General features: G+C 46.6%; 1 protein-coding gene across 3 annotated transcripts; it reads right to left on the bottom strand.

Annotated features, from left to right (window-relative positions):
* Positions 1-7,959: 7,959 nt before the first annotated feature.
* Positions 7,960-17,921, bottom strand: pgm1 (phosphoglucomutase 1). Of its 3 annotated transcripts, none has more exons than XM_045205450.1 (12): positions 17,605-17,921; positions 15,098-15,260; positions 14,538-14,681; positions 13,887-14,012; positions 13,212-13,402; positions 12,778-12,932; positions 12,473-12,588; positions 11,968-12,103; positions 9,635-9,818; positions 9,220-9,354; positions 8,422-8,507; positions 7,960-8,387 (listed from the first exon to the last, which is right to left on the bottom strand). In XM_045205450.1, exons 1-12 carry the CDS (start codon positions 17,848-17,850, stop codon positions 8,384-8,386), a joined length of 1,686 nt encoding a protein of 561 aa, XP_045061385.1. In that variant the 5' UTR covers positions 17,851-17,921; the 3' UTR covers positions 7,960-8,383. The 3 variants fall into 3 exon arrangements, with proteins under 3 accessions (XP_045061385.1, XP_045061386.1, XP_041696011.1); XM_045205451.1 differs by having other exon boundaries at positions 7,960-8,353; XM_041840077.2 differs by having other exon boundaries at positions 7,960-8,507.
* Between the last annotated feature and the right edge of the window lie 62 nt (positions 17,922-17,983).

Genomic DNA, 17,983 nt, shown 5'->3' with positions numbered 1-17,983 from the left:
CAGGGCCAGGCTTAATCTGTGTCCAGGAAACCGGATCTAAATGTTCAGGATACACACAAGAGAACTGCACCCACATATTATTTGTGCTGGCACCTTGACCAGATTGTTTTATTTATTTAGGTTTGCGTCACATAAACAAAGTTTGAGAGTTAATATTTTTTGGGAAAAAGCGCATCTCTGGTATAATTTGTCATGCCCTGCGCAGTAAATAAACGGAAAACCTGGTGCGGTTAATTTTTCTAGCTGTTGCTTCTCAAGGTGGGGAAAGTGTGGGAGTTTGAAAAGGGAGAGAGTTTTATGTTCTATGCGAGACCTATGTCAGAGAGTAAGCAGAGGAAACATGTTAATTTGATGTTGTGTTATATTGGTACAGTAAATGTGCTTGGTATGAGATCCCTCTCTTTTCTTTCTGTCTCTCTCCTTCCCTGCCTCCCTCTCTCGCTCTAAACTGGACCACAGAAATGCACTCCACGGCAGTAAGACATGAGGCCTAACAACGCTGTGGTTTCGCAAGAGAATCTTGAGCAAAGGCCAGAGGGAGAAGGAGAGAAGAAGAGAGTAGAAGAGAAAAAGGACGATATGGAGATGTCTATGGATAAAGGACGATATGGAGATGTCTATGGATAAAGGACGATATGGAGAGGTCTATGGATAAAGGACGATATGGAGAGGTCTATGGATAAAGGACGATATGGAGAGGTCTATGGATAGGAACCAGCATCTGCAGTGCGGTCAGAAACGCATCCATTTATCCTAACAGATCATTGTGTTGGCTCCTCTCCTGACTGTCTCAGTCATGTCAGTAACATAGTGGTCCCCTGTGACCTATCTCAACCAACACAGAACTGTCCTGTAGGGATTGGTCAATCCCTGTTCCTGGAGAGCCAGTATATCTCGTCACAGTTCAACATGACACCCGTATGGCAAGGAGGAGAATAAAAGCCCAACAATCCTGACAGCGTCTAGTTATCCAGCTCAGTGGCTATCATCTGCCTAAGAGATGTGAAATCTATATCAGCAATGTTTTAAACACACTGGCTATTTATGGAAAGACCTGTTAATGTCATCAGCAATTCAAATGTTTCACCGTACAATAGTTTTACAGTTAAAATGGGTTTAAAATGGTCTGGCCAGATTTGAGTCAGATGTTATAAGATGTCAAATTTATTTTCTGCGGATTGTGTTTTTAGTTTCGTTTTCAAATTATAGATTATTATAATACATGACATCATACATTTATTTCAGTGAAAAAATACTTTAAAGGGGCAATCTGCAATTGCTACATCCATTTGTGGGCTTATAAATTAATGATATGTACCCATTTGATTTTTTGAAGAATATAACTTATAAATGCCTCATTAGCTTAGTTTAACTGTCATACCTCGTCAAAACCCAACATATAATAAAATACACTGCTCAAAAAAATAAAGGGAACACTAAAATAACACATCCTAGATCTGAATGAATGAAATAATCTTATTAAATACTTTTTTCTTTACATAGTTGAATGTGCTGACAACAAAATCACACAAAAATTATCAATGGAAATCAAATTTATCAACCCATGGAGGTCTGGATTTGGAGTCACCTTCAAAATTTAAGTGGAAAACCACACTACAGGCTGATCCAACTTTGATGTAATGTCCTTAAAACAAGTCAAAATGAGGCTCAGTAGTGCGTGTGGCCTCCACGTGCCTGTATGACCTCCCTACAACGCCTGGGCATGCTCCTGATGAGGTGGCGGATGGTCTCCTGAGGGATCTCCTCCCAGACCTGGACTAAAGCATCCGCCAACTCCTGGACAGTCTGTGGTGCAACGTGGCGTTGGTGGATGGAGCGAGATATGATGTCCCAGATGTGCTCAATTGGATTCAGGTCTGGGGAACGGGCGGGCCAGTCCATAGCATCAATGCCTTCCTCTTGCAGGAACTGCTGACACACTCCAGCCACATGAGGTCTAGCATTGTCTTGCATTAGGAGGAACCCAGGGCCAACCGCACCAGCATTTGGTCTCACAAGGGGTCTGAGGATCTCATCTCGGTACCTAATGGCAGTCAGGATACCTCTGACGAGCACATGGAGGGCTGTGTGGCCCCCCAAAGAAATGCCACCCCACACCATGACTGACCCACCGCCAAACCGGTCATGCTAGAGGATGTTGCAGGCAGCAGAATGTTCTCCACGGCGTCTCCAGACTCTGTCACGTCTGTCACATGTGCTCAGTGTGAACCTGCTTTCATCTGTGAAGAGCACAGGGCGCCAGTGGCGAATTTGCCAATCTTGGTGTTCTCTGGCAAATGCCAAACGTCCTGCACGGTGTTGGGCTGTAAGCACAAACCCCACCTGTGGACGTCGGCCCCTCATACCACCCTCATGGAGTCTGTTTCTGACCGTTTGAGCAGACACATGCACATTTGTGGCTTGCTGGAGGTCATTTTGCAGGGCTCTGGCAGTGCTCCTCCTGCTCCTCCTTGCACAAAGGTGGAAGTAGCAGTCTTGCTGCTGGGTTGTTGCCCTCCTACGGCCTCCTCCACGTCTCCTGATGTACTGGCCTGTCTCCTGGTAGTGCCTCCATGCTCTGGACACTACGCTGACAGACACAGCAAACCTTCTTGCCCCAGCTCGCATTGATGTGCCATCCTGGACGAGCTGCACTATCTGAGCCACTTGTGTGGGTTGTAGACTCCGTCTCATGCTACCACTAGAGTGAAAGCACCGCCAGCATTCAAAAGTGACCAAAACATCAGCCAGGAAGCATAGGAACTGAGAAGTGGTCTGTGGTCACCACCTGCAAAACCAGTCCTTTATTGGGGGTGTCTTGCTAATTGCCTATAATTTCCACCTGTTGTCTATTCCATTTGCACAACAGCATGTGAAATGTATTGTCAATCAGTGTTGCTTCCTAAGTGGACAGTTTGATTTCACAGAAGTGTGATTGACTTGGAGTTACATTGTGTTGTTTAAGTGTTCCCTTTATTTTTTTGAGCAGTGTAATAATAAATAAATAAATAAAATAAAATAAAATAAAATAAAATATATATATATTTGCAGTATTTCCTGAGCTTTCTTATATCTCCTAGATATAGGACAAACATTTCAAAACCTTATTCCTTATGAATATTTTTTTTTTTACTGTCTTTCTTGCCGTTTATTAATGTGTTTTTCAATGCATTTCTATGGGCTATAGTAGTAAAGGCCAAATTGAATATTTTATCAAATAATTGTTTTATTTAAAAAAATTATAGCTAAATTATCCATGGTATGATGGTTAAAAACAATTGCATATGTCAGCTTAGAACCCCCCCTAATGGCTTAGACTTAAAGAGAATTAACTAGCCTCTCAAAGCACTTCATGATGACAGAAGTGATTGCTACGCGGTGATAGTCATTTAGTTCAGTTACCTTTAGTTTCTTGGGTACAGGAACAATGGTGGACATCTTGAAAAAGCTTATAAGCTTGTTTTGCTCAAATGTTTGTAAACAAAGTAAATGTAAACAAACTCTGTATAGCCTCAAAACATGCTTAAATTAAAAATGTTGATATCATGGAATGTCTGTCCTTGCATCCATAATTCTGTTATGAATTTGAGAGTGGTTGCATTTCTCTAGCCCCATCTCTCAGCTTTTTACTGAAACAGTGGCGGGGAATTCACTTTGTTATTGTTTCAACTGTGGATTGCCGCTTTTAATGGATAAAGAGAGAGAGGCTGAGAGAAAACCACAAGAAAATGTGAGTTATACTTGGTTTTATTGTACTCTGTTTTTTCTCCACTTGAGGCCTTATTTAAGGCCTTTTAGAATGATGGCTTTGTCAGCTGATGGTGTTGTTCTATGTCCCAAGGGACCGGTTCCCCCTACAGAGTAATCTACGGGCCGCTGTAAAAACACAGACGCCCTGCCAACCACAAAGAAAGTCATTTAGCCATCTAATAGCTCCAGACCAGAGCGGCTTAATGTAAGCCATATTGTGATTACCTGACGTAATGACAACTAATCTAAATACAACCTGGGAACCATTACCGGCCGAAACAGGGGAAGACATTATGCGTCGCACCGTGTCGGAATCACAGGCCTGGGCCTCAACAATGCAGGTCCAGGACCAAACTGTCCACCCTATTATGCATCCCCTGATAGACCTCAAAGAGGAACCATTTAGAGTCGTTACACATCCCCCTGTCACAGCCTGTACCTTTGAGCTGTGGGGTTAAGGTTAACCCCTTCAATGCTACAGATATGCCCAACAAATAAAGGCCAGGGTTTAGTGGATTTGAGATTTTGTCAACATGAATGACATTGACATTCACGACAGGGCAGGTATGGGTGGAATAAGTCTATTTGTGCTCCACAAAGCAATTTTCTTTTCCCTTTCCACATGTCCAGAGAGAGAGAGAGAGAGAGAGAGAGAGAGAGATCGCTCTTCTTAGGTGCACCTGATTTTACAGCTTCTCAACAATTAACAAAATTGGAGGTAATTTAGACCCAGCACTCAGGAGACGGGATTATGAAACAAGGTGACGTCAATCCACTACCAGTAAATGAGGTTGGAAGAGGACAGGTTTCTCAATTTCTCCTATGCTGTACATCAATCTCTTCTCTTCCTAGAGGCGCAGTGGTCTAAGGCACTGCATCGCAGTGCTATCTGTGCCACTAGAGATCCTGGTTTGAGTCCAGGCTCTGTCGCAGCCGGCCGCAACCGGGAGACCCATGGGCGGCGCACAATTGGTCCAGCGTCGTCCAAGGTACAGTGGGGGAAAAAAGTATTTAGTCAGCCAACAATTGTGCATGTTCTCCCACTTAAAAAGATGAGAGAGGCCTGTAATTTTCATCATAGGTACACGTCAACTATGACAGACAAAATGAGGAAAAAAATTCCAGAAAATCACATTGTAGGATTTTTAATGAATTTATTTGCAAATTATGGTGGAAAATAAGTATTTGGTCAATAACAAAAGTTTCTCAATACTTTGTTATATACCCTTTGTTGGCAATGACACAGGTCAAACGTTATCTGTAAGTCTTCACAAGGTTTTCACACACTGTTGCTGGTATTTTGGCCCATTCCTCCATGCAGATCTCCTCTAGAGCAGTGATGTTTTGGGGCTGTCGCTGGGCAACACAGACTTTCAACTCCCTCCAAAGATTTTCTATGGGGTTGAGATCTGGAGACTGGCTAGGCCACTCCAGGACCTTGAAATGCTTCTTACGAAGCCACTCCTTCGTTGCCCGGGCGGTGTGTTTGGGATCATTGTCATGCTGAAAGACCCAGCCACGTTTCATCTTCAATGCCCTTGCTGATGGAAGGAGGTTTTCACTCAAAATCTCACGATACATGGCCCCATTCATTCTTTCCTTTACACGGATCAGTCGTCCTGGTCCCTTTGCAGAAAAACAGCCCCAAAGCATGATGTTTCCACCCCCCATGCTTCACAGTAGATATGGTGTTCTTTGGATGCAACTCAGCATTCTTTGTCCTCCAAACACGACTGAGTTGAGTTTTTACCAAAAAGTTCTATTTTGGTTTCATCTGACCATATGACATTCTCCCAATCCTCTTCTGGATCATCCAAATGCACTCTAGCAAACTTCAGACGGGCCTGGACATGTACTGGCTTAAGCAGGGGGACACGTCTGGCACTGCAGGATTTGAGTCCCTGGCGGCGTAGTGTGTTACTGATGGTAGGCTTTGTTACTTTGGTCCCAGCTCTCTGCAGGTCATTCACTAGGTCCCCCCGTGTGGTTCTGGGATTTTTGCTCACCGTTCTTGTGATCATTTTGACCCCACGGGGTGAGATCTTGCGTGGAGCCCCAGATCGAGGGAGATTATCAGTGGTCTTGTATGTCTTCCATTTCCTAATAATTGCTCCCACAGTTGATTTCTTCAAACCAAGCTGCTTACCTATTGCAGATTCAGTCTTCCCAGCCTGGTGCAGGTCTACAATTTTGTTTCTGGTGTCCTTTGACAGCTCTTTGGTCTTGGCCATAGTGGAGTTTGAAGTGTGACTGTTTGAGGTTGTGGACAGGTGTCTTTTATACTGATAACAAGTTCAAACAGGTGCCATTAATACAGGTAACGAGTGGAGGACAGAGGAGCCTCTTAAAGAAGAAGTTACAGGTCTGTGAGAGCCAGAAATCTTGCTTGTTTGTAGGTGACCAAATACTTATTTTCCACCATAATTTGCAAATAAATTCATAAAAAATCCTACAATGTGATTTTCTGGAAAAAAAATTCTCAATTTGTCTGTCATAGTTGACGTGTACCTATGATGAAATTTACAGGCCTCTCTCATCTTTTTAAGTGGGAGAACTTGCACAATTGGTGGCTGACTAAATACTTTTTTTCTCCACTGTAGGAGAGGGTTTGGCCGGCAGGGATGTGGGTTCGTTTCTCACGGGGGGCCAGTATAAAAAAAATAAAAAAAACGTATGCATTCACTAACTGTAAGTCGCTCTGGATAAGAGTGTCTGCTAAATGACTAAAATGAAAATGTAGAGCTGGAAGTTCTGGAACTGTATTTTCCCTCACTAGCTGGATGTTCTGGAACTGTATTTTCCCTCACTAGCTGGAAGTTCTGGAACTGTATTTTCCCTCACTAGAAGTATCTCTCTTACTCAGCTCTCTCATCTGGCTAGAAGATCATCTTAAGAGACTTACACACACATATCACTCAGGATAATGGTGACTATCCGATTACTGAATACATTTCCCTGCACAGAACAGGAAGAGTAGATTCATCGGTCTTCTATTCCTCCCTGGCTTCAGGACCAAGACTGTGTCCCAAATGACACCCTATTCCCTATATTGTGCACTACTTTTGACCAGGACCCATAGGGTGCCATTTGGGACGCAGCCCAGGAATGTCTTTGGAGAGACATTAACTTTTAGAAACACTCCCGCTCCCACTTCTCCAATTTTGACTCTGGACGGAACCCATCCTGAACTTCTTGGCTTGTTTGTTGACAAGAGGATAGAATAACTTACCATGTTCATATCCAGAACATTGTCTCTGCTAAGAGGCCATCACCATTAATATTATCACTCCACCCACTCATTCCCGTCTACCCTGGCCCTGTGAAGGGCTGGCTAGTGGCTAGTTCTGGATACCTCAGTGCTCTCTCACAGACTGTCTGCTGAGGGGATTATGGTCTAGGCCTACCAGAGTTAGTTCTCATCAGTTCAAATAGACAGACACCCCTGGCCTGGTATTTGTGGTGGGAAGTATGGATATATATGAGTGAGTGAGTGAGTGAGTGAGTGAGTGAGTGAGAGAATGGTAAGGGGGGGGGGGGTCTGTCTATCTGACACCTCCCAGCCCAGAAGTCAATGATCTCCTCTTCAGAAAGGCCCTAAGAGGCTTAGACCCGCCTGATGCCAGGAGCTGTTTAACCTCTGTGTGGCTGCAGCACGAAGCTTAAGCACAATAATGTTTTACCTCTACACATACATCATTAAGCTCTTCCAGTCTTTCCGTAGTTTGATTGCCCCCAAACCACGCCCTCTGGCATCAAAATTGTCAATTGAAACCAATAGAAGCTATCCTTAGAACAATTATTTCCCTAGCATTCGTTTTATAGACTGCAGCTATATGGCACACTCTTAAAGAGAGATTCTGGTTGACTATGTACAGTATGTCCCCAAGCTGGTTGGCTGTGATCTCCCCACCATAACCACATTCTTGCACTGATCTCTCAGCTGATTGGCTAGATCAGGCATGCTGGGAGAGATTGACATCTGTCACTGACTCTGGGCGTGGTGGTGGGGTGTGTGTCTTAAATATAGAATGCTACAGACAACAAAAATGACTGCAGACAACAAAACTGACTGCTCATACTGCCTTTCCGTCTTCCATAAGAAATGCAAATCCAAATAAATATATCTTTCAACATATTTTGAAACATATTGAAATATATATTTATTTGATATCGGCCAAATAAATACACACGAGTGCGACAATATTTTTTTGTAAGGGCGTTTTATTCATTGGGAATGGCAGTGTTACCTTTCAAGGCTTTGTTTGAATGGCTTTACGGTACAGGTGAGGTTGTTCTTCAGAGGCACAAGTGGAACGGTTGATAGGACAACCGGAGGTACCTGGAAGGGTGTGGCAGGGCTAGCAGTCTATGTGATCACAGTGGGGGGCAGGGCTAGCAGTCTTTGTTATCACAGTAGGGGGCAGGGCTAGCAGTCTATGTGATCACAGTAGGGGGCAAGGCTAGCAGTCTGATCACAGTGGGGGGGCAGGGCTAGCAGTCTGTGATCACAGTGGGGGGCAGGGCTAGCAGTCTATGTTATCACAGTAGGGGGCAGGGCCAGCAGTCTATGTTATCACAGTAGGGGGCAGGGCCAGCAGTCTATGTTATCACAGTAGGGGGCAGGGCCAGCAGTCTATGTTATCACAGTAGGGGGCAGGGCCAGCAGTCTATGTTATCACAGTGGGCCCGGTGCGGCCAGTCTTCTCATGGAGCCCAGAGATCTTCAGTGCAATCTCCACCAGAGGTTTCAGCATGACCTGAGGAAGCCAAACAGTCACCATTAGACTCCAGTCTCACTTGGTCATAGCCTCTTCCTATAACCCCACTGACATCTACAGACTAAACAACTAATTCCACCTAGCCCTCGAATAGGCCAAGCTGAGCCGCTACCCTATTGCTTTCACCTATCCAATCCTTTTAGATTTGTAACCAATAGAAATGGGCCTAAATGAATCCGTGCCATAGAGGGCCCCCTTTATCTAAAATGATTATCATGGAGTTTTTACCCATTCTGTCAGTTTGTCTTTCTCACTCCATCATTCAGTCTCTCCTGCCCAGACGACTCAGAATGACTTTATGAAGTGTCAACCCTGTGCTTTTCGATCTTATTTTTCCCCATGGCCTGATATCAACCATGACAACTCTTAGCCAAACATTCCTTCTCCTTCAAGTCAACTAAGAGTTCTGAAAGGCACTGTTGTTGGACCTGACGACCCAAAACAATCTGGCTGCCAGGCTTAAATTCGATGCCTTCCTTTCCAGGTCGAGGAGAAGCCTTTTGGGGGCTATTCCCTCTGACAGCGTAACAAACCTTGGAATTGTGTGTGTGTGGGGTGTGTGTGTAGAAATACTTAATCTCTCATTGAATCATCATGACAAGTACAGGGGTTCCCCCACTGTGGCTTTAAAATGACCCTGTCACATCCAATCAGAGAAAAGCCCTGCTGCTCCTCAGCTCCCAGGTCTCACCTGTGCGTCGCCGTAGATTTTGGCAGGGTCCTTCTCATAGCTGTCTATGTAGAGCCTGACGGTCGCCCCGGCACTGCCTGTCCCACTAAGACGAAAGATGATCCTGGAGCCGTCGGAGAAGATGATCCTCAGACCCTGAGTCACAGAGAGAGAGATTACTAAGGAGGTACTCAATATACTGGGAATATGGAGCAGAACTAATAATTCTATTTTTTAAGATCTTTATGTGCCGCTTGCAGGAAATGTGCTGGTCATCTATCAACATTCTATGAACTATCAACATTAGATTAATAATATTGTCGTAACTATACATCACTCTTAATCATTAACATATACTGACAGAATTGTATCCACCACACCCATGTCCCATGCTGGGATGCATCTCTCTAGATGCCTTTTTGGTCTCGTCTCTCACCTGGTTCTTGGAGACGCTGCCGTCCACAGGGTCGGTGTAGGCAAAGTTGTCAGAGACAGCCACTTCATAGCTCTTATCTCCCGACGAGAACTTCTGGCCCACAAAGGACTTGTCAAACATCTTAGCCTCAAGCTCCTTGACCATGGTGTTGGCTTTGTCTGAGTCCACCTCTTCATAATCATACCTGGTGTAGACAGGATGGGGGTTAGGGTTAGATCTGGTGTAGACGGGATGGGGGGGTTAGGGTTAGACCTGGTGTAGACAGGATGGGGGTTAGGGTTAGATCTGGTGTAGACGGGATGGGGGGGTTAGGGTTAGACCTGGTGTAGACAGGATGTGGGTTAGACCTGGTGTAGACAGGATGGGGGTTAGGGTTAGACCTGGTATAGACAGGATGGGGGGTTAGGGTTAGACCTGGTGTAGACAGGATGGGGGTTAGGGTTAGACCTGGTGTAGACAGGATGGGGGGGGTTAGGGTTAGACCTGGTGTAGACAGGATGGGGGGGTTAGGGTTAGACCTGGTGTAGACAGGATGGGGGGTTAGGGTTAGACCTGGTGTAGACAGGATGGGGGGGGTTAGGGTTGGACCTGGTGTAGACAGGATGGGGGGGTTAGGGTTAGACCTGGTGTAGACAGGATGGGGGGGTTAGGGTTAGACCTGGTGTAGACAGGATGGGGGGTTAGGGTTAGACCTGGTGTAGACAGGATGGGGGGTTAGGGTTAGACCTGGTGTAGACAGGATGGGGGGTTAGGGTTGGACCTGGTGTAGATGGGATGGGGGTTAGGGTTGGACCTGGTGTAGATGGGATGGGGGGTTAGGGTTGGACCTGGTGTAGATGGGATGGGGGTTAGGGTTAGACCTGGTGTAGACAGGATTGGGGTTAGACCTGGTGTAGACGGGATGAGGGTTAGGGTTAGACCTGGTGTAGACAGGATGGGGGTTAGGGTTAGACCTGGTGTAGACAGGATGGGGGTTAGGGTTAGACCTGGTGTAGACAGGATGGGGGGTTAGGGTTAGACCTGGTGTAGACGGGATGGGGGTTAGACCTGGTGTAGACGGGATGAGGGTTAGGGTTAGACCTGGTGTAGACAGGATGGGGGTTAGGGTTAGACCTGGTGTAGACAGGATGGGGGTTAGGGTTAGACCTGGTGTAGACAGGATGGGGGTTAGGGTTAGACCTGGTGTAGACGGGATGCAGGGTTAGACCTGGTGTAGACAGGATGGGGGTTAGGGTTAGACCTGGTGTAGACAGGATGGGGGTTAGGGTTAGACCTAGTGTAGACAGGGTGGGGGGTTAGACCTGGTGTAGACAGGATGGGGGTTAGGGTTAGACCTAGTGTAGACGGGATGCAGGGTTAGACCTGGTGTAGACAGGATGGGGGTTAGGGTTAGACCTGGTGTAGACAGGATGGGGGTTAGGGGTTAGACCTAGTGTAGACAGGGTGGGGGGTTAGACCTGGTGTAGACAGGATGGGGTGGGGGGGTTAGGGTTAGACCTGGTGTAGACAGGATGGGGGTTAGACCTGGTGTAGACAGGATGGGGGGTTAGGGTTGGACCTGGTGTATATGGGATGGGGGTTAGGGTTAGACCTGGTGTAGACGGGATGGGGGGTTAGGGTTAGACCTGGTGTAGACAGGATGGGGGGTTAGGGTTAGACCTGGTGTAGACAGGATGGGGAGTTAGGGTTAGACCTAGTGTAGACAGGGTGGGGGGTTAGACCTAGTGTAGACAGGATGGGGGTGGGGGGGTTAGGGTTAGACCTGGTGTAGACGGGATGCAGGGTTAGGGTTAGACCTGGTGAAGACAGGATGGGGGTTAGGGTTAGACCTGGTGTAGACGAGATTGGGGTTAGACCTGGTGTAGACGGGATGGGGGTTAGACCTGGTGTAGACAGGATGGGGGTTAGGGTTAGACCTGGTGTAGACGGGATGGGGGTTAGGGTTAGACCTGGTGTAGACGGGATGGGGGTTAGGGTTAGACCTGGTGTAGACAGGGTGGGGGGTTAGACCTGGTGTAGACAGGGTGGGGGGTTAGACCTGGTGTAGACAGGATGGGGGGGACAGTCTTCATATGAAGACTAAATAGGGGCTCTCAACTGTCAATATGTGCATGCTCCAAGAGATGAGGTGTTAAAATAAATCAAATGGATCACCTAATGAACATTTATGAAGGCCATCATTGAAGAACTTGATATAAAAGAAAACCTAACAATAGTTCTATAAGTACTCTACTACTCTATGAGTAACAAAGTCCTGCCCTACACAATGTGGCCCTGAGCAAGACAGACTGCACCACTGGAGGGCAGCAGAGAAACAGAGTTCAACCACTAACCTGGTGAAGAAGTTCCTGCCAAATTTGTTCCAGTGGTCTTTCATGATCTCCTCCACACTCTGCTTCCTGTGGGCTAGGATGGACATCCAGGCCAGCACCGCCCACAAGCCGTCCTTCTCACGGATGTGATCAGAGCCTTTAGTAAACAATGAAGAGAGGGGAAGCAGGGTGGTGGTGTACAAAGCCCTCTCACCACAATGTCTTGGTAACACCACTGATTCTCTTTATCAAACGACTAGAGCTGATATACTGCATACAAAGGCTACATTATGCTGTATAACTGAAATTCTGGTCTTTGGAAAAGGAGAGCAATGTTCACTATGTAGGCTGGTAAGCTTAATAAAAATCCTGCCATGTGGCTGGAGGCTGGCAATAACAAAGCTCATCACACAACTGACAATGTAAACAAATGTGTGTGTTGTTTTAGTGAGTATCTACCGCTCTGTCTCTAGTTCTGCCATCACCCTGATCAGGTTATGATAAGATCCCTGTCCTCCTAACTCACCAGTGCCAAAGCTCTCCTCTCCGCACAGAGACAGCTTGCCAGCATCCATCAGGTTTCCAAAGAACTTCCAACCAGTAGGAGTCTCATACAGATTCATCTTCAAGGCTTTAGCCACACTGAGGGACAGCGATAGGACATTCAAATGAGCTCTTATGCTAACTCCGCCAGTTAAACATTAATGAGGAAACTGAAATGCTGATTAATGTGCACTGTCCCAGTAAAATAAATGTCATAAATAAACATTAAAAGGCACAATCAAGAAGAAGCTAGGAATGGACTGTGAGTGGAGTGGATGTTAGGCTCACTTGTCCAGAGCGCCGCTGGTGGGCATGCTGCGGGCCAGACCTTTGACCCCAGTCTTCTGGAAGTAGGGGATGCAAGTGATGTTGGCTGCGATGACGGCCACAGAGTCAGAGGGGTTGACGAAGAAGCCATGCTTTCCAAGGACCATGTTACGATCCTGAGGAGAGGGTAGGAGAGGAGAGGGTAGGAGAGGAGAGGAGAGGGTAGGAGAGGAGAGGAGGGATCAGCATCTGAACAGACTGCAGGAGATATAAAGAGGTTTGGATTGTGGGCTGATTCATGGACGGGTACTACGGACAAGGGTCATGCAAGGAATAGCCTCGATTCCAGGCTTCCTTCAGCCGAGTGATGAACAAGACCTGGAGCATGAACTTCAACTATGCAAGGATGAGATGAGGCTGAAATCTGGAACTGGTTCCCCCGACTGTCAACTTACACCGTCACCATCAAAGGCGGCTCCGAGGTCGTACTCTCCTCCCTTCATGGCGTTGACCAGGTCAGAGGCGTAGGTCAGATTGGGGTCAGGGTGGTGACCACCAAAGTCCTCCTTGGGGACACAGTTGAAGGCACCGTCGGCGGCAGCACCCAACTCCTCACAGACGATCTTCTTCACGTAGGGTCCAACCACTGTGAAGTGGGTAAGGGAGTAAAGATCATTATGGATAGAGGTGTGGATGTACAGGACATTGTGTGTCTGCTGGGAATCTATCTGAACTGAAAACAGCATTGTTGAGAGATCAGACTATTGAACAATAAGTCACGCAGTACTGAAGATACAAACAGTACTGAGAGCAGGAATCTAATTTATTACATTTTAGTCATTTAGCAGACGCTCTTATCAAGAGCGACTTACAGGAGCAATTAGGGTTAAGTGCCTTGCTCAAGGGCACATTGACAGATTTTTCACCTAGTCGGCTCTGGGATTCGATTACTGGCCCAACGCTCGTAACCGCTAGGCTACCTGCCGCCATCTCTACCTTGTAGCTAATGCTGTAGCACAAACATTTAGACAAGTCATTACAAGCACACAGATCATTGTCAATAGAGGGACCTGTGGTATTATACAGCAGTCAGCTGAGAGGTTTAGTGATCTACAGTATATGTTGAGTACCTCCGTGCATTGCGTCCAGACGGACTTTAATGTGATTGGCTCCAGACACAAGCTCTTTCAGGGCATTGAAGTCGAAGATTCCCCTCAGCATCTCTGCGTAGGACTCCACAGAGTCCACAATCTCCACTGTTGAGGACAAACAGCATTTAGGATTGATTAGATGTACTAACTGTATTTATAAACTGGGTGGTTCGAGCCCTGAATGCTGATTGGCCGAAAACCGTGGTATATCAGAGCGTATACCAGGTGTATGACAAAACATTTATTTTTACTGCTCTAATTACGTTGGTAACCAGTTTATAATAGCAATAAGGCACATCTGGGGTTTGTGATAAATGGCCAATATACCAGGGCTGTATCCAGGCACTCCGCATTGCGCCTAAGAACAGCTCTTAGCCGTGGTATATTGGCCATGTACCACACCCCCTCGTGCCTTATTGCTTATGTATTCTGTTTCTAGACTTAGGAGAAGACATACAACTAGAAAACTAGAAGACAGACACTATACAAATACTTTACTGATTGCAATAATACACGTGAACTTGAGTGCCTTGCCCAAGGATTTGTACCAGTGAGCTTCTCCCAGGATTGGTCTCCAAGCTAACCCATCCCAGTCAGTTGAGACTGGACTTCCCGCCCATTCTACTGTACCTGTCATGGGCTTGAATGTGTCCACCTTAAAGGTCTGCTTGCCGATCTTGGAGATGTCCACCTTGAGGTCGGGGCAGATGTGGTACTCTGTTAGGCTCTTGCTGATCTGGAATATTTTGTCTGTGATTCCCTCTGGGGCAGGACCTGTGGACAGAGAGGAGGATAAGGAAGTGGCTAGAGAAATGTTATGTAAGACAGGGAAACAGCCATACTCCATCACTAGGCATCCTAAACTTTGTCATAAAATGACTGATTGAAGTATGACAGCATTGCTCTGCTCATTCTATCCTGAAACTTCCTCCATCTTCGTTACAGCGGTAGGCTAAGTAAAGTTTAAATGTTACCCTCCAGCCCAGTCTCGTCCCTGGGCCTGACTGGCCTCTGTCCCATATGGCTTTCCCCTGACTCTCCCTTTTTTCCCTTCCTTGTCTCCCTCCTCTTCCCCATGTCTCCCTCTCCTGTCTCTATTTCCAGTCTCTCTTCTCCCTTTCCTGTTTATCCCCTTCCTGTCTCCTACCTCTCCAATTCATCTCTCTCCTTCCCCTACCGTCCCATCTCACCTCCAGAGGCGATGTTGTACTTGATGCCAAAGTCTCCGTTAGGGCCACCGGGGTTGTGGCTGGCCGTGAGGATGATTCCTCCCACGGCTTTGAGCTTGCGGATCACACAGGACACAGCGGGGGTAGACATGATGCCATTCTGACCAATGACCAGGTGGCCGATCTGCATGAGACAGAGGAGAGAGAGGGAGGGAGGGATGGAGAGAACACTGGATAGATTATCATTCTCCGATGTTATGTTTCATATATTAAACTGTAAGTCCTATTTATTACATTCACCTATCCAGTCTACACACGTAAGGATGAAAATAGAAGAGGAGTGTACAGATTCAACCCAATATGCCATTGGTGAGGTCAGGCTGCTAAGTGGGAGCTAAACAAGCAACTGAGTGACATGGGATAGTATGGAAAGTAAACAATGTCTAGGGCAGGGTTTCCCAAACTGGGTCCTGGGCCCCCCCCTGGGTGCACCTTTTGGTTTTTGCCCTAGCACTACACAGCTGATTCAAATACCTAACTCATCATCAAGCTTTGATTATTTGAATCAGCTGTGTAGTGCTAGGGCAAAAAACAAAACGTGCACCCAGGGGTGGCCCCAGGACCGAGTTTGGGAAACCCTGGTCTAGGGGGTTGGTGGGATATTCGGTTTACAATACTGCTATCAATACGGGGCGGCATCTAATCAGTCTATTTGTGACTACATCCGGGTAACATCCCCTTTCACATACCTAATAGGTCTAGGCCTACATACAATGTCTAAGTGACAATCACATAGGTCGCAAATAAAGAAGCAATATGTTATACATCATGAATAAGATGCATATAGAGTTGTGATGATCATGATGTTCATTTTGTGCAGGATCATACGGGATAGATCATAATGGAGCTATATGGTGTGATAATGACGTTGGTCTGTCTGAACATTGTGTTGCTAGTGCTCATGTTGTGCCTGAGCTACGTGACAGCATACCACCACGCCCCCTTTCCTCTAAAGTCACAGAGGCAACGAACAGAACCCGGCTGTGCATCTGCAGGTACCCCACTTTATACTTCTATTGGTCAATTTTTAAGCTAGGACTCCGGTACACAGACAGGAGGCGGGTGGGCGCTCCAGTAAAGTAGATGGAAGTAATGCACCATAACGTTGGATGCCAACCACTGATAAACCCCACAGAAGAAGAAGAGGCGGGGGCGACAACGGTAGCTAGCTAGGACAACCGTAGACAGCGTTCTTTGCCCCTGCCTGTCGGGCAATGCATTCCCACAGTTCTGTTAACGATGGCAGGTGTTTGGCAGGCGGGAACGAAGGACACTGTGCTAGCTAGGACTCCGGCGGTACACAGCAGGCGGGAGGCAGGATAGGTAGCTAGCTAGCACACCGGTAGACAGTGCACTTCACCCCCGCCTGTCAGGCACTGTTTTCCCGCAGTTTTGTTAACGAAGGCGAGGCCAGGTGTTATGCAAGCATTAGTGAGGAACACTGGGTGCTAGCTAGCCACGGGGGATACGAGTGTATAGCCAGCTGCACACATTCCCTTTGGACGGTAAGATGAAACGACTCAATATCGCCATCTGCTGGCCTTTGGCTATAGCCTAAAAGGTTGAGGATGCAAATATAGCTAGCTATATGCAGGGCCGGTTTACCGAAGGGCACGCAAGGCACGTGCCACGGGGCTCCTGACCTCCAGGGAGTTGGGCCCCCCTGGAGGTCGGGGGCCTCCAGCTAGCATATGATAGCAGAATTTGTAGAATTGCAGGAAATGTTCTTTCAAACTGCAAAATGTTCTCTCAACCTCATGGCAAAATGTGTAGAATAGCAGGAAATTAGCTTTACAACTGCTAAATTATTTCAGCCTCATGGCAAAATGTGAATAAAAGCATGAGAGGAGCTATAAAACAGCAAAACAAATTATCTGCCCCATGGCAAAATGTGTTGAAATGCTGTAAGTTAGCTAATTTCTTTTTTTTTGTATGCTACTAAATTATTTGGGGTCGCGTGGCCCTGGGCACCAAATGCTGTAGTCAGGCCCTGGCTATTTGGGCTCCCGAGTGGCGCAACGGTCTAAGGCACTGCATCTCAGTGCTTAAGAGGTCACTCCAGAACCCCTGGTTCGATTGCAGGCTGTATCACAACCGGCTGTGATTGGAAGTCCCATAGGTCGTCATTGTAAATAAGAATTTGTTCTTAACTGACTTGCCTAGTTAAATAAAGGTTAAAGAAGAAGAAAATGTTCAATTTTATTTTGTTATAAGACAGAATTGCCATCTGTATCCAAAATAAATGAATAATAACGTATCTGCATCGGCATCAGCAACAATATATCCGCCAAACTTCAGAAATGATGAAGCCCTACAATGTACCACTGATTGGAGCTGTCACTGTCAACACTGGGAGCTGTCAAAAGACGCCAGACTAACTGCTTATGGTATGCATGTTTGGGGGTGAGGCATAGGTTTCCGTCATGTTTTAGGCACTACAGGTGGATAAACATAGCATTATTACTGACCCCATTAGCAGCGGCGATCTGGATGATCAACTGAATGGCATCTTTCATGAAAAACCTTCCATCGCCTCCCACTACGAGCAGTCCAGGCTGACGCTCCGCTGGTTCGATGCAAGAGATAATGCTTTGAATGAAGTTCTCCGCATAGTGCTCATTCGTTTGAAAGACTGTCACCCTTTTCCTCAGTCCACTCGTGCCAGGCTTCTGGTCGGGATAAGCCTTGGTTTTGACTACTGTGATCTTCGTCATTTTCCACGAAAAGTTGACAGCCCGTGTGATCCGCGTATTCTGTGGAGGCGAATGCACCGCACAGCTGCCACACGTACACACTCCCCCCCTTGGTTAGGTCCTTCCCACTTATAGATTTAAAGGGACAGTACTG

Source organism: Coregonus clupeaformis, chromosome 20 (genome assembly GCF_020615455.1).
Source record: "Coregonus clupeaformis isolate EN_2021a chromosome 20, ASM2061545v1, whole genome shotgun sequence".
Taxonomy (NCBI): domain Eukaryota; kingdom Metazoa; phylum Chordata; class Actinopteri; order Salmoniformes; family Salmonidae; genus Coregonus; species Coregonus clupeaformis.
Note: the sequence above shows the minus strand (reverse complement) of the source record. Positions and strands in the feature narration are given on the sequence as shown.

Bases quoted from the DNA above. Each gene is read 5' to 3' on its own strand.
- pgm1 (XM_041840077.2), bottom strand. From the start codon at position 17,850: ATGACGAAGATCACAGTAGTCAAAACCAAGGCTTATCCCGACCAGAAG. The intron at 15,261-17,604 runs GTCAGTAATAAT...TGTCTCATGCAG, and splicing joins AGATCGCCGCTGCTAATGGG to ATCGGCCACCTGGTCATTGG. The intron at 12,104-12,472 runs GTGAGTTAGGAG...TGTTTACTAAAG, and splicing joins AGAGGAGAGCTTTGGCACTG to GCTCTGATCACATCCGTGAG.